Source organism: Lonchura striata, chromosome 18, assembly GCF_046129695.1.
Source record: "Lonchura striata isolate bLonStr1 chromosome 18, bLonStr1.mat, whole genome shotgun sequence".
Taxonomy (NCBI): Eukaryota; Metazoa; Chordata; class Aves; order Passeriformes; family Estrildidae; genus Lonchura; species Lonchura striata.
Window position 1 is genome coordinate 9,476,450 of NC_134620.1, and position 15,889 is coordinate 9,492,338.

The 15,889-nt window shown below is 41.1% G+C and overlaps 1 protein-coding gene across 3 annotated transcripts in view; it reads left to right on the forward strand.

Moving 5' to 3' along the window:
* Nucleotides 1–15,889, forward strand: part of GALNT9 (polypeptide N-acetylgalactosaminyltransferase 9) — a 133,996-nt gene that overhangs the window by 11,615 nt on the left and 106,492 nt on the right. For all 3 annotated transcript variants that reach the window (XM_021544474.3, XM_021544476.3, XM_021544475.3), the window contains exon 2: nt 12,054–12,234. In XM_021544474.3, coding sequence (XP_021400149.1) covers nt 12,054–12,234 — 181 coding nt within the window. The remainder of the gene's footprint in view (nt 1–12,053; nt 12,235–15,889) is intronic.

The window sequence follows — 15,889 nt, forward strand, 5'->3', positions numbered from 1 at the left end:
TCAGCATATGGTTCTGAAACTAGAGGCTGATTATTTTCAAAAGTATTCTGACAGATAACTGAAGTAACAAATTCCCTGTTAAAAAGAGAAAAAGATGTTTTGTTTGCTTCTCTGCTCATGAGGCTTTGTCGGTTTTAGGGTCATACTTGCTTCATATTCCTTTTAAAGGTGGGGAGGGAATAGCACTCCTACCATAAGAAATCAGAAGGATTAATATTTTAATTAATTCCAGGGGAAACAGTCAGAGTTGCATGTAGTGGTGTGCCCTGCTGTCAGGGTGCAGCACCTCTAAGCCTGTGTTCCCCCTTTCCAAGGGTAGAAGTGCTAATCTAGTGAGTCAGGCATTTCCATGGGAATTTTCTATAGTATGGACACGTAGTTTTAAATGGGATCCTCACGATTTCATTAGGAATCCCCTGATCTGTGACCAGAAAACACACTCTTATCACTTACCCTGGTTCCCATCATTGCCACTAACTCCTGACAAGAAGCAGAGTGTGTGAGCTCCCAGAAACTGGAACTAGGGACAGAAGGGGTGAAGACAATATTTGAAACTGCTGAAATACAAGTCCCATACCCAGGAGACCTGGCCTTCATTTCCAGGGGTCTGTCCTGGGCTCTTTAGCTGTGGTGACAGCTCATCTCTGCTCCCCTGATCCCCTCCCCTTATCTGTGTCCTCAGGTTAACTTTGTGATATTGTTAATTGGTGGATATAACAGCCAGACATCTAACAGATCTGGACACCCAGTGATTAACACATTTAATCCTAAAAATATCTGTTCAGTTCCTTGAGCAGCTAAACCTAGAAAGCTGAATTTCTTGTGGGTTGGCATCCCACAAGTGAATTCTTGGGGGGTCTCTAAGAGCTCCAACAGGTCTCTTGTGTTTGATCTTTCACCAAACCTCTTCTCTCAGTAGGAACATTTTAATGGCACTTTCTTCCCAGATGTCAGTTTCTGTGACACTCACAGAAATGCAATTTTTGGAGACCTCTGACTATCTGCCAAGCTTTGGCTGAAGTTAGAAGCAGTCCTTGATATCTAACAAGCAGAGTGAAGGGAGAGTATGGAGAGGGAAGCAGACTGATAGGCAAATGGAGACAGTATGATCCCACAAAATGTTTTTTCTTAGTAAACCAGGCTAAAAATCATATTGGTGACAAGTGGGATTTTTACTTATTTAAACACAATCATGCAAATTAAGCTCTGAGCATTTAAAGGAACCAGACTCGGATGTCCACATTGAACTTCTTTGCTTGCTCTGTTAATTGGCAATATGTTAGCACAAGCATTTTTTTCTCTACATTCCTTATTCAGTTAATAACTACAGGAGCATGACATTTCCCTGACACTCCACCAGTACTGCAGGAGAGCCTGCCTTATTTTCAGCCTGCTGAAATGGCAGGCTCAGGTCCCACTAGCCTGTCTCAGTGCCTTTCAGCAGAGCGAATAATTAAAATATGAGCAAGCAGAGCAGCAATCCTGGTGCCTTGTGCTCAGCAGTGTGACACATGTCCTGCTGCTCATCCCATCCCATCCCATCCCATCCCATCCCATCCCATCCCATCCCATCCCATCCCATCCCATCCCATCCCATCCCATCCCATCCCATCCCATCCCATCCCATCCCATCCCATCCCATCCCATCCCATCCCATCCCATCCCATCCCATGGCTCAGCCCTGCCTTTCCCTGGCACACTTGGTGCTGAGAAGCTCTTGCTGCTTTGGAGAAATGTGGGTGTGACCTGAAGTTTGAGCGTGACCAGGGAGCACATCTGCTTTGTGTCCTTGAGGAGTGATGAGCCCAAGCTGTAAACTCAGAAATCCGGGTCCTGGAATTCAAATTTTGATTCATACCAGTCTCTCCACTGAAGGATGATCTCCTCCTGGATAAAGGCACCTTCTGTCACTGTCCTAATTTCTCTTTTTACTGTGTAATTTAACACCTCATAATGTAGTTGTAAGTACAAACCAGAGACACATCAGGGGACAGAGACATTCATTCTTTCCTGGAATTTTGCACAAAGGAGAGAAAAACTTGAAGAAAAATTGAGACTGAAAACTTGAATTTCTTTTTACATTGCTTTGGTGAAAACCAGATCAGCACTGTTGCAGTCAGTGGCATTAGGAAGGTAAATTGAAGATAGCTGACCCACAACTTCAAAAACTTGGCCATTGTCTTTATATATGATCTGAATTCTATATATGTGTGGTAATTTAAACGTGCTCTGTAGGCAGATCAAAGCAGCACATTGTTACCAAATGCATCCTGCCTTCTCCAAGGCAAGCCCAGGGGTCCTGCTGTGGGCTTGCCAGGGCCCAAATCAGCCCTGGGTCACAGTCAATTCCTACAAATACCCACATGCAATGAAGCCAATCTTGTTAATAATGAATCAGTTATTATAGCAGGGCTGGTTTTTACAGTGCCTGTAATAGTAGATTGTAGCTTTCCCGCTCCTGGAAGTCTGAGTCAATTTATCTTTATATCAACAATAAACCAGAAAGGGCAGAAATCAAAGTAAGCAATGTTTTTATTATCGCTTTTAAATAAAACATTGTGCCAATATTTTCCCCCTAACATTACATCTTTATTTTCTCAAATTTATTGGCAATTGCTATTTATCTTCATTTCTCCTTTCTTTTGCAAAGCTATCTCATCCTTTGATTTGCTTCCCCCAGAGAATGTGGTACCTAATTCTTTTTATTTGTCCTTGATAAATCCCTGATTAATTGTATGTTATACGCTATCCATGCAACATCGTGTCTTTCATTTTTAAATAGGCTTTCTTTTATGAATATAAAGAGCTAAAGCTTTCCTTTCTAGAGCCAAAACCAAATCCAGACTGAGCATTTCCTTTAACAATAGCAAGGCACTTCAAAACCAAGTAAGATTCTCAGCACTGTGGACTCCTTCTGTTCCTCCTTTGTGAGCAGGAGAGACTCAGACCTTTAGTTGGGCACATCCTCTTGTGGATAGATCTGTTATAAATGTGGCTGTCACTTCATCTCATCAATTAGAAGGACTCTGCATAATAACTTCTTCCATTTTAGCTTCAAATATGCCAGAATTTGTTAATTTGTAAGCATTTTTGTTTAGGTGCTGGATTCAAGATTGTCTTTTTGCTGTTTAAAATGTGTTTGGTTTTGAGCTGACTTGTCCTGCTGGCAGAAAATTAAATCATACACATATTAAGAGGTTGATGGAAGGAGGCATTGAAGCCTGGCATTGACAAGCAAGGCACAGCTGTGGTGTGTGTTGACATGAGATACGAAAATAAAGTGAAGGCAGGAAAGAGGAGGAAAAGCAGAGATGCAGGTTGTGTCTCAACCAAATTCCCAAGCCAAGCTCCCTGAGAGGTGTCAAAGATGTGCCTGAGAAAGGAGAATACAAAGACAGGTCAAGAAAAATACACAGATCTACAGATCTAAAATAGACAGTCTGTCAGGGAAATGAGTATGTTTTGAAACCAATGTGCAATGATGCAAAAAAAAAAAAGTATGTCACCCTTACAGAGCTTTTAAGGCAATACAACACTGAAAGGAAAGGGGAGGAATCAAGGTTCTCTCTGGCTCCTGAGAAAACCAATATCCAAATTAACTGTTTTCCAAGAGGTTGGGTGGAAGTATTTGAAGTCTCTCATCCTCAACAGCAGCTGATGTCTTCTCACACTCGTTCCCAAGGAGAAATGTCCAGTGATGAGATGGAGAGGCAGCAGATAGAGAACCAGCCCTGCTCTGACAAACCCAGGGACTTTCTCAGCTCATTTAATTCTCCATGCCAATAGGAAGAGCAGGCAGTGCTCTGGAGCACGGAAGGAGAGCAGTGGCTGCAGCCAGCAGGTCTGTGGTTGTTAACATTGGCTCTTTATTGTGGGGGCATTGCCAGGGGTGAACTCGGTGACTAATTTCACAGGAGTGGAAAATCGAGATCCGCTTTCAAGCACGATGTGACTCTGAGTTCCAGCAGCTCCCACGTCTGGGTTTAATGCTGCCATCCTCTGCTGTGCAAAATGAGCTGAACAACCAGGAGCTTTTCAGCTTTACAAATAGCAAAGTGTTCTATATGACTTTGTTGTTGGGAAAGCTATCTGTGTGATTATGTTCGTTTAATTTAATAGCAGGCTGTTTAGGTAAATGAGCAGGGAGGCGTATGAGTGTCTGCAAATAATGTGGAGCATGATTGCAAAATGATGCTGCAGGAGATGGGCTTGTCTGGCCCTTGTCAGGGCTCTCCAAACACCCTTGAGCAGGAGAGGAGAATCTTCCTTAACCTTGGACAAAATCCCTCTGAGACAGAGAGCCGAGGGTGAATCCTGGGCTGAAAGGCAGTAATTTGGCAGGTTGGGCAATGTCAGATGTGGTAGGGCCTTTGATGAGTTTGGACTTTATTATCAGCACAATGGGGTCTAGAACAGTATGAACCTGCATAGGACCTGAAATTAGATCGATTTATTTTTTTGGTTCCTTGTGTTTAAAGATTATTTTTTTCCCTTTTGCAGCCTCCCCCTGTGGGATTGACTGTTGTAGTGGAGCTGGTCTGAGAATAGAGCGGTCAGGGACTTCTCATCTAGAATTGCATCAGAAGTCAAAGGGGTATTTTTAGTGATTGGAGGAGTGCAGTCAGCTTTGTAGGGTCAAGGAAATGTCATTGCATCCAACAGCAGCTTTCCAGCTGTGGCTCCATCCTGTCAGACCTTGGGTCACAACTCCCTTCCCACCATGGTCCACTGCTTCCCTTCCCTACCTTTGACTAACACAAGCAAACTCCTTGCTTTTCAAAATATATTTTCCTCATTTATGAAATAAAAACCCTTTAACTTGGCTGAACCAGCTTGTTCCTGGATCTAATTAAAGAGCCCCAAAGTTTTAGCTCTTGCACCGTGGAGCTTTTCAAGTAGAGGTCACTCTCCCTTCCTCCAGAATGTCTGTTATTGTTTTAATGATCACTTCAGCCAGGAGTTTTCACCTCTGTTTCCCTGGAAAAATTAAAGAAAATCTAATATATTGATACAGATTATCCATTTCATGTGAGTTGGTGACACTCTGACCGTGACAGTACCAGAGAATTCATTGCTGCAGGAGCCCATTGAATCTAATATTAGTGGCTGGGCTTTTAAAGGACACTGGGTGGTTTTATGCCCTGTTTCTACCTGTCTGAGTTAAGATAATGAGGGTAATCTAATATTATGCTTCAGGGCTTTAGTTACCTGCCTATGGGGTTCAGAAGGGAACTCTGCTTCCAGGGCCTGTGCAGAGTTTAATTGGCCAAGTGCTTCATCGTTTGTATTTCATTTCCTCTGAAGCCTCAGGTATTGGCCACTGCCAGAGGACAGCTGCCAAACTGATGACACTCAGATTTTGTCTCCTTTTAATATCAGTGGGCTGCCAGGCAGATACACCAACATTTCAGCTCCTCCCCCTCAACTCCAGATTTATGCCATCACCAGAGGAGTTTTCTGGCTTTTCTCCATATCCCTGAAAAGAAAAATACATTTTATGTTTCACCAGCAAAAACCACGAGTCATCTGGGATTTAAAAACTTTTAGAAGAATCGTGGCATCTGTTATTTATTTAAAGATAACAAAGTGATCTTCCTCTGTGAATGAACTTTTTGATCGCTGAAAGAAAAATTTAAAAAAAAATTAGAGTCACACACATAATTTAAAATTATGCATCTGGGGTAGGGGCTTTTTATTTTGTCTCTCAAAATATATCCTTATATAGCTCTTCCTTGCTTAGGGAGGAAATATATTTTTTTGTTTATACCAAGTTTCTGGCAAAACTCTGGCACCTCTCTTATTATCTGTAAATTTGGGATCAGTGTCCTACCTCACAAATGAGCTTTTATCTTCATCTCCAGTGGACTGTACAGCTGCTATTTCTTGGTCCTTCCAGTCGTCAATCTGTTTATCTCCTCCTGAATTATCTGTTGTAATTAGAATACATTTTCTCATCTCAAGAGGTAACCAGCTCCAAATGAGTGTTCTATAAAAGCAATTACTTTTGATATTAGATATCTGTACATAAAAACAGAGTATTTCTTCCAATTAAGAAGCACTAATGAATTTTGTGTCTAGAGATGCACTAGCCTATGCAATGCTGCAGTTTCTGTGAAGCCAAGGAACAAAAGATTAGGCAACTGTAAGAGGGCAGTGGTGTGTGCTGCCCCACTGAAAAGCAGATTCAGAGGGAACAGAGCTCTGCAAGGACATCCTGTTCCTTTTTGTCCCCAGCAGGCCTTTTGTCAACACTGATGAAGCAGATCCCTCTCCACATTGTGCCAAGATGACTAACACAGTTTGTCCTGCTCTGCCTGTCTTCTACACCTGGCCCTCAGTCTTTTTACTTCCTCAATATTCCTCTCCTCTTCCTCAGAGTATTCAGTCTTGCATTTGGCATGGGGCAGCTTTACCAGAGGTGAACTCCTTCCCTCTACAGACACAGAACTGCCACCTTTCATCATCTCAAAATGACCTGAATGACTAGGGAGCTCTTATCACAGCTTTTCTACAAAAAGGATCATTTCAGAAACACCTTGACCTTGTTATATTGTCTTCATATCTTCTTTCTTCATTATCTTTCTTGCATCTGGTTCTTGTCGTTATTGATGGTGAGTTCTTTGGGAGGGGATCTGTCTTTTTGGGCTCATGTAGCATCTGCTGCAGTGATATCCTGAGTCTGGACTACAGGCCATGGGAACTCTAAGGAAAAAAATAGTTCTGGCAAAATCCTGTCCTGGTAGGAGTTACCTTGGAGGATTTAAGGATTAAAGAATCAATATGGTGGGAGCAGAGTGTGTAGGAGGGAATAAGGGTCAGCTTCCAGCCCAGCTGCTGAGAACAGCCCTGGGCATCTTCATGGAATTTTCTATAAAATGTATTTTAACCATTTGACAGATATGCACATGTTGTGTCTCAGAGTGCTCTCTGCAACCTGGAAAAGTCCTTGTTTTGAAGAAGAAACATATGGCAAAGCACACAAGGGGTTGGATATTAATCCTCTTTCCAGATAATCCACATACTTTCCAAGGCTCCTGGTTCTGTGCTCTCTGCCTGACTGGTGCTGGGGGTGGGAAAGGAGCAGCCCCTTCCAGGCAGAGCTGACAAACACTTCATCCCTTCCCCATCATTCATCTTCTCACACATGGATGTCTTACAGACTTGCCTCTCCTCTGGGCATCAAGACTGAGAAATCCTGCCTCAGGCTTTCCACTGGGGTCTGGAGAGGAAGTTAAGCTACAAAACCACTGCACCTCCTGTTTCTAGAAACAAAAAGTTGCATATCAAGTGCTTCAGCTTTACAAGTTGTTGTATTTTCCTTTTCAAGCCATCAGCTGCAGGATGCTGTTTGTCTTCTCCCTGATATATCTGCAGAGATACTTGGGGCTGATACCAGGCACCAGGGGACATAAACTTTTTAACCAAGGACACAGCTAACTTGAGTACAACTATAAAAAAAAAGAAGACTATGTTTTGGGTTTCAGATAAATGGAAGTGCTGGAGTCACTTAAATTAGATGGGATTTTGTTTGTTGCTCTCCAATTTCCAAAAGTTGGGGCTTGTATCCCTGTGGGATGTGATTTGCTGAAGGTTGCTGTGTGTAAAATAAATCTCCACGTTCAGTATTCCTTCTAACTCAGAAAGTGAGCACCTTTTGATATGGGCAAAATTCAGATCAGCTCTCTGGGCAGCAAATCTTACATATTATGTAGGCTTGCTTCAGGGTCATGGTGGGAGAAACTGGTTTGGGATATGGAAAGTTGGGATATGCAGAAATTAAGGGCCAGGCTCTGTTTAACATTTAGATTGAATCATGAGTTGGACACCAGCAGCTCCCTATGCTGCATGCTGCTGTTTGCAAAGTTGGCTGAAACGCTGTCAAATAGGGACATCATTCCAAATAAGATATTTCTTTTTCTTCATATTGTTGATCCTCATGCTTGCAACAGAAAAATGCTTTTAGTTTTTCAGGTTTAATTTGGTGCAGTGAACTGCCAATGCATTCACTGACTTTATGCCAGTGGGGCTGTGCTGGGTGTGTGTGAGAGGCAAGGGGCTGCTTACAACATGAGCCTTTCTCTGGTGTGAGCATGTTCTTTCAGAAATCAACAGCTAATAGTTATTTTTGGGGATCACTAAAATGAAGTTATAAACAGCTGGTGAGCTGAGACCCTTAGTTCAGTGTTGAATGGCTCACCTGTGTTGCATTTTTCCTCCTCCTCCTCCAACCAGCTGCTTTTCTTGTGCATCTGCTTCACTCTGACATGCAGCTCCTGAAGGAGGAAGATCAGTGTTTCACTCCATGCCTCCTGAAACGCCATTCAGCGAGGCTGTGACCTTCAGCTGAAGTTTCTAGCTGCAACAGAACAAGAGCACAAAATTAGCACAATACAGTAATTCATAGTGGAAGCATTAGGGCTGGTTCAATAGTTGCAACTGCTTTAATTCCTGCCTCTAAACAGGTGAGCTTATGTAAAAATAGCTTAAAAAGGCATTGTAAGCTGAGTCTTGTTTAAGCTGTTACTGAACCTATTCCAGAATCTCTGAACCTTTTTTCTTTTCTTTGCAAAGTTGTAACTGGAAATGCTGAAAGTCAGCTTTGTCAATCCATGTGGAGTTGCTATTGTCCCTGATTTTTTGATTTTTTTTTTTTTTTTTTTTTTTTTTTTTTTTTTTTTTGGTAAAGCTAGGATTATTGCTTTACATGGTATGCAGTGGTATTTTCAAGTGAGAAATAATAATTGGAGAAGGAAGGAAACAGCTGTTTTGCTGATGAATTTTATGTTTCCAGTTTAAAAGACAGAAGTGTTTCAGGAGACACAGGTAGAATTGCTGGGTAACTATGTCAGGTTTTTCGACCTGTGCCAGGAGTTTTAGAAGGAAATGTTTTATTCCCTCTTTTTAAGGTGCTAGAAACTGAAATAATCTTCTGCAGCTATTCAAATGTGCAGGTGATGTAAGTGTAGATAAAGTTCAGAATCTGGCTTTGAAGCCCTTCTCAAGCTGGGGCTGAGACAGGCCAGCAAGGACATTTTGGAGATTTGCAGCAGTTCTGTCAGTATTATGACATTCTATTATTATTTTCAATCACTTATTTTTATTTTGATTTGTCAGAAGTTTAATTTTGTCTGAGAACCTTGGCTGAACCTGATTTACAGCTGCCTGTAATTGTGTTGCAAATAAGAAAAAAAATTATAATAAAATAATCACAGCCATAATCTGATCTAGCCTTTGCCATAGTTTCTCATATAAATCTCCTTAGTACTTTTCCCATTGTGACTGGGTTTATGATGAAAAATAGAAGATCTCTTTTCTTCCTAGAAAATGATGTATCCTGTGGAGTAATTAATCTGGTTAAGGAACTAAGGCTGGCTTGTTCTGCTCTCCATTCTCCCAACAATTTCTGGCCTACACAGAAATCTCTGCAGTGGGAGCAATAAATCTGAAATGAATGACAGACACTAATTATATGTGACCTCATTGTCATCTGCAGCATGGAACAGTCTATGACCATTCCCAGTGTATCAGCTGCAGATATTTTTAGTCTAGAAAATTTAAAGAAAAGACAGCTTTAAAAATAGCTGCTCACTGGGCATCCCCTTTCTGCACATCCCCATTTCCCATTATGTCAATCCTTGGCCCTGGCTCTGTGCCTTGCCTTCACTGGCTTCTGATGCTGTGGAAAAATGGGTGTGAGTTAGGTCTGCAGGTGAGTAACCCAAAGATAGGAGAAGGAGCTGGAAGTCTGCAATGAGCTTCAGAACAAGAAGAAAACAGAGAAGTGCTCTCAGATGAGGGGCTGGGGGATGTGCTGGGAGGTGTTCACCAGCAGCTCTGCTTCAGCCAGGCTGGGGGATGCTCCTCCCATCACCTGTCCCCTGACCATCTTGATACCAACCTATTTTTGTGAAGTTTCTGCTGGATTGAAACTCCTTTTCTCCTTTTCTGTGTGTCTTTTTTCTTTTTTTTTCTTTTTTTTTTTTTTCTTTTTTTGAGGGAACTGCTGACTTTTCTGAGAAACTGAGCCCCTTTTAGATTCCATATATTGGGCATGTCAGGCAGAGCTTGCAGCATCACTGCTGCTGGTGTCTAAGTCTAAGACTGTGTCATGCAGGAAGATTAGGCTGCTCTGCTCTTCCTTTTGGGTGGGGAGAGATGAAGAATCTCAGACATATAATTTCTGTAATTACTCAAGCAAGGAATCACTGTCAGGCCAGACATGCAGGGCCCTCTGTTCTAATTTTTTCCAAAGGAAAGTCCAAGTGCCAAGTAGCCTCCTGTCCTAAATTGGAACAAAAAGGGCAAATGTTATCATTTTCTTCAAAATGAAGCTCCTTTAAATATTTTCAGAATATTGAACATGGATTGAAGTGCTTCACTTAATAAACTAAAAGAATTTCTCAGGTTTGAAATCCAGACCAGTCTTGATTTTTAGTCATGTTTCAGTACATGATGATGAAGAGCATGAAGGCATCAAAGACACAATCACAAGAAAGAGCTGTCCTGACTCAGGACCACTGACTGCAGTGTTTGTTGGCAGTGTCTGAAATTCAGTAGCAGAATCCCTTTTATGTTCATTTGTGACTGTTTGTATTGTTGCACTTTACCTCAGCACAGTATTTTGTCATAAGCACTGCAGGAAAAAATGCAAAATTTTACTCTTTCAGATCAGTAATGAGCCATGGGCTGTCCTGTGATTGAACAGAGATGGTGATGGAGCTATAACAAGTAAGGAATTGTTTGCAGTGAGGTGAAAGAGAATTCCTTCCCAAGGGTCTGAACTGCCCTCCTTAATGGGACTTGGAGAAGCCAGTCCCACATTTGTACTGCCATGTGTGTTTGTTGCTACCAAATGCTGACAGTTTCTTTCTTTTTAATCATTTAGTTGAAGTAATGGCATCTTCCTCTTGAAAAAGTCTTGATTTGCAAAAAATTGAGCGGGTCAAGCTCTAATTGCTTTACTTGGTGTCGTAAATGATTTGGGGGAGAGTCACACATTCCTGTATGGTGTTCCCAGGGTTATTCTAAATAACTTTGTCACTTATAATGACTTGTTGATGGTGAGCCTTTTGGAAAGGACAGCTTTGACATTAAACACAGGATATTTGAGGAGCTTATTTATGAGGATTCAGCACCAAATTAAATGCCTGTTGCCATGGAAGAGGTTCCTGGTGATGTGATAATACGAGCATTTTTACGTTGGTTTAGTTTTGTTTTACTTTTATTTTTGAGTTGAGCAGTGAATGAAACCTGTAAATGCATTGTTAATTGGCTGATTTCTCAGCACTTACTGAGTGTCCAAACTTTCTGCTGCTGTGAGCTCTACAGAGCTGAGTATCTTACATATTTCATTTGTCAGATGTGAAGTGCAGAGGAATCTGGAGTGATTCCCAGGTGGACTGTCAGCTCCATTAAAAATAGTTTTAGCACATCTTTGTGGCAACAGGCTGGGCAGGGTGTGTATTTGAGTCCAGATCACTCATCTGTTGACTCAGGCAGTGAAATCAGATTTATCCTGTATTTCCTACCCAGCAGAAGCTGGTGACCAGTCCATAACTGTGTCCCCAACACAGGAACCAAACCTTGACCAGGGCTGCAGTGGTCCTGAGTCACAGAGCAGGTTCAGAACTGTCACTAATGTGGAGTTAAACTGGCACACCCACATGTGGTAGAAATTCAACATCTCTCCCTTAAACTGAATGAAGTTTTAATGGGCTACATGGGGAAACCCTCCAGTTCTAATGGGGAAATTTTTTTCTTAATTATCTTAACAATAATTAGCCATTTTGGAAAAAGATGCTGCTAATTGATTCTTTATAGTTTGCTCATTATGCACAGATACAACAAGATGTGTTGATTTGGACTTTGGTTTGAGAAGCTGAGGATAATTTCCACAGAGCCATGAGGGTTTAAGAGCTGGGAGTTCAGATCTCATTTATCTGAAAACATTCTCTGTCACAGAAGAGGTTCTGTCTATATCCTTTATATTAATAATTTGATTTTTGATTTTCTTTTTTCTTTTTTTTTTTTTTTTTTTAATCTGTTTCATTTAGGTCTGGCAAAGCCCATGGGATTAGTTGAAGGTCCAGGAGGCTTGGGCCAGGGGGGAATGGCTGCTACGCTGAGAGATGATAGCCATGAATCAGAGACTAAGTATGAAGAATATGGTTACAATGCCCAGCTCAGTGACAGGATATCACTGGACAGGTCCATCCCTGACTACAGACCTAAAAAGTAAGTTGAATTCTGCATTATTATTTGGAGTAAGGGATTGATTGTTGTTCTGCTGATCCTGTTAGCATTCAGGAACACACATAATCACAGGATGTGATTATCTGCAGGTGCTTTTGTTAAGAGCTCTGGGAATCAGGGGTACAGACCCAAATCTGAATCTGACATGGCTTTTGAGCTGAATGTATTTTATATTCTATCGTTATATAACTTACATATTAATTATTAAACTTATATTGTTCTATTGTATACATTGACATGAGTTTCTCGTGATCTTTCATAGGTCCCTGACCACAGTTTCTCATGATTATTCTTATGATTAAACAGTAATTATATTTAATTAATAAACAATCATCACATCTAACAATTATATCAATTATCATGTACTAGCTACACAGTGCAGTTCTAGCAAGTACAAGTTCTCCATGTGCTTAGGGTGTTTATTTTTCCAGGGCCTACTAAGCTTATTTTTCCTTTTAACCCTTAATCCCCATGATTTTAAAACCCTTTTACTATCAATCCATGGTGGCATTCTTCACACCCCTTCCTGGCTGGAATATGACAGCAGATACTTGTACAGAAACCCCTGAGCTGAGTTCAAATGAAATAGACCAACTTCATTAATTAAATGCATAGCTAATTCTGTCAGTAGTACATTAATATGCATGTTCAAGGCCTCAGATCAAAAATTACATCAGGATATCAGTGCTTTTGAGGTTTGGTTCATTTAGAAAAAGCCTTCAGAGGTGACAGATTTAGTCTGTGCTTCTTGTAGTCACGTGCAGTGGGAGGGGGGCAGTGCAACAAACACTTCATAGTCACTGCTCCCTTAAAAAATACCCCCATCTTATCAAATCAATTGTCTTTAATTGCATTTGATATTCTTAGAATTGTTTAGTCAGGGTTTGCAGTGTGCTGAAACATGGACTAAGTGCAATCCATCGGGGTCCTGTAATTGCAGTAAGGTGGTTTTTTTGTCTTTAGAATGTGTGTCTATTTTTATTCCAGTGTTTATAGTCTTCACACGCCTGTGCTATGCTTGACATTGCAATTACATGTTTATTATTTGCACTGATTTATTATATTTTGTATTAAATAACTTTCAAATCTTTCATCTTTATGGAGTTATATATTTTCCAGATGAGACATGCACACTATCATCCCATGAATGACAATCAGTAATGTCTTAATGCAGAGGAGATCAGCAACAATGCCTAGTTGCTCTCAGGAGATAGAATTGAAAAGAATACTTAATTAATTTCTAATAATAATCTTCTGTTTTAAAAGACCCACTGGGGCTCCTAGGAAGAACTGAAAGTTAAATAAAAAATATCTTATTAAGCTATGAGAAAAGTTTAGCCAAGCTAAACAGCTGTGTCTGTGAGTAGATTGCAATTGAATTAGGATTTTAGGCAGTTCAAGCTGCCAAAAACAGAACTTCAGCTTAACCACAAATTTCTTTAGCTGTGTTACATATTAAACTGATCTCAGAAGTATTGACTCACCTTTTGTTTTATCAAACACTTGCTACAGAAAACAAAATTTAGGTAACAGAAGAGGCAAAAAGAAAACAGTAGTGCCTTGATAGCACATTTGATGCAAGTACATTGACTTGTTCAATGCTCTCATCCCTCCTCTCTTGATGTGTCATAAAATTCCATCATGGAATTATGCTGGGGAAAGAGGAGTCTGTGGTTATGCAAATATTGGAGCTGTGCATCAGATCTGCCCCAGAGACCCTAAAGTCAAAGTGAAGTTTCCCAAATGAAGGTCGGTGAGGTCTGACCTGGCTGTTACTCACTGCTGTGGGCAGGGGGATGAGGATAAATGAGATGTGTTCTGCTAGGAAATGCAAAAGCAAAGGCTGCAGAGCTCAAATCCAGCTCAGCAGCTGTCAGAGGCATGAGACCATTTGCAGTGCAGTGATGTTTCACTTCAGATGATGCTCTCCCACAGTTTCGCTCAGAAGCTTTGATGAGTCATTCAGATGAGCTTTTTGACATTCTCATTGTGGGTATCTCATCAGGCCATGCCACATGATTAAATATCTGTGTCACTGGGAGAACTGCCTTCCTTGCCATGTTTTGACACTTCTGAGGAGGTTCTAGTTAGATCTAGAAGCTGCAATTGATGCACTTGTCTCTAGATGAGTCACAGGAAAACCCTTCAGACTGAATTTGCTATGGAAAAGGAGAGCGTGGAGAAGGTAGAAGGACTTTGTGTAAGAAGATTTTTCCCACTTAAAAGGTTTGAGAGCAGCCCTGAGGAGGAGGATTTGGGGGTGTTGGATGACATGGAGCTCAGCATGGCCCAGAGTCCAGAAAGCCAAACGTGTCCTGGGCTCATCTCCCAGCACAGGAGCAGGGCAGGGAGGGGATTCTGCCCCTCTGCTCCACTCCTCTGGGAGCCCCCTGGAACTGCACCCAGCTCTGCAGGCCCCAGCATAAGGAGGACATGTACCAAAGCTGAGCTGGACTCTTTGGTTTAGAAAATCTGCTCTAATTATGTTTTGGAGAGAACTGAACCTCCATGAGCTTGAGACAGACCTTGAAATACCACTCTTGTCCAGTTTCTCTGTGTGCAGACTTGCTCAGTGGTCTCCCCTCTCCATTGCTGAGCTTGTCAGTTTGCTTGTGCTTTATATTCCTGTCATTCCCAGAACTGTTCATTTTTTACAGGAGAAGGCTTTTCACTTTTAAATTGAAGGGCAAGGTAGAATCAATGTCCACGGCCATATACAAAGTCCATGGCCAGTCTGAATAAAAACATCCAAATTTGCATTCCCAAAGTATTAAACTCTGCTTTCTCCCCATTCTGGCTTCCATTTGAAATATTCAATCTATGTATTTTCTCAAACCACTATTAAAGATATGAACAGGGAGAATTTATACTCAAGTCTATACTGCACAGGCACAATTTATGAAAGTAAACATGATTTCAGTATGCAAACTCAGGACTTATAATATTCCAAGCTTGATGAGAAATATTGTATTTTAGTACATTTGAACTCCCCTCTTAGTGTTGTCCACTCTCTTATTCTGATAGAATAAGCCTTCTATTCCATCTACAAGCATAGGTTCATAAACATTTGGCAGTTTAATTGCTTTCCAGGAAGTATTTTCATCCCCATGCAGCAAATTAAAAAATATGTTGCTTTACGGAGGTGCAGAGTCAGCCAACATGACCATGAAGGCTCCTAAATTGGAGTCACCTCCCCCTGTCCTTCCACTGCAGCAAAGTCTCAAGCCTGGGTGGGTACTCCTGCCCTCAAGATGCTTTTCTCACATTTTGTTCTGCTTTCCTCCTGCTGCTGCCACTATTTTTATTCCTTTTAGCTCAGAAACATTTCTTTAGGATACAAATTTCTGTTGGTACAGGAGACAAAAGGAAATTCTGTGCATGTTGGGTTTGTGTGCCAAATAGAGGCAATGGCAGTAAACTTCTTGCTTGTGATCACAAATCACACAATAATTACAAAATTACCGTTTGAGTCGAGCATGGTATGATAAATATATCTCAGCTTCTTCTCTCAATATCAGGGATTTTTAAGGATCTATCAGAGATGTATAAATAATATAATATTTGAAGTTTTTCAAGGGCTATACTACTGTAGAAAATATGTTGCAGGGAGCTCAGAATGTTTAATGTCCTGATTTTT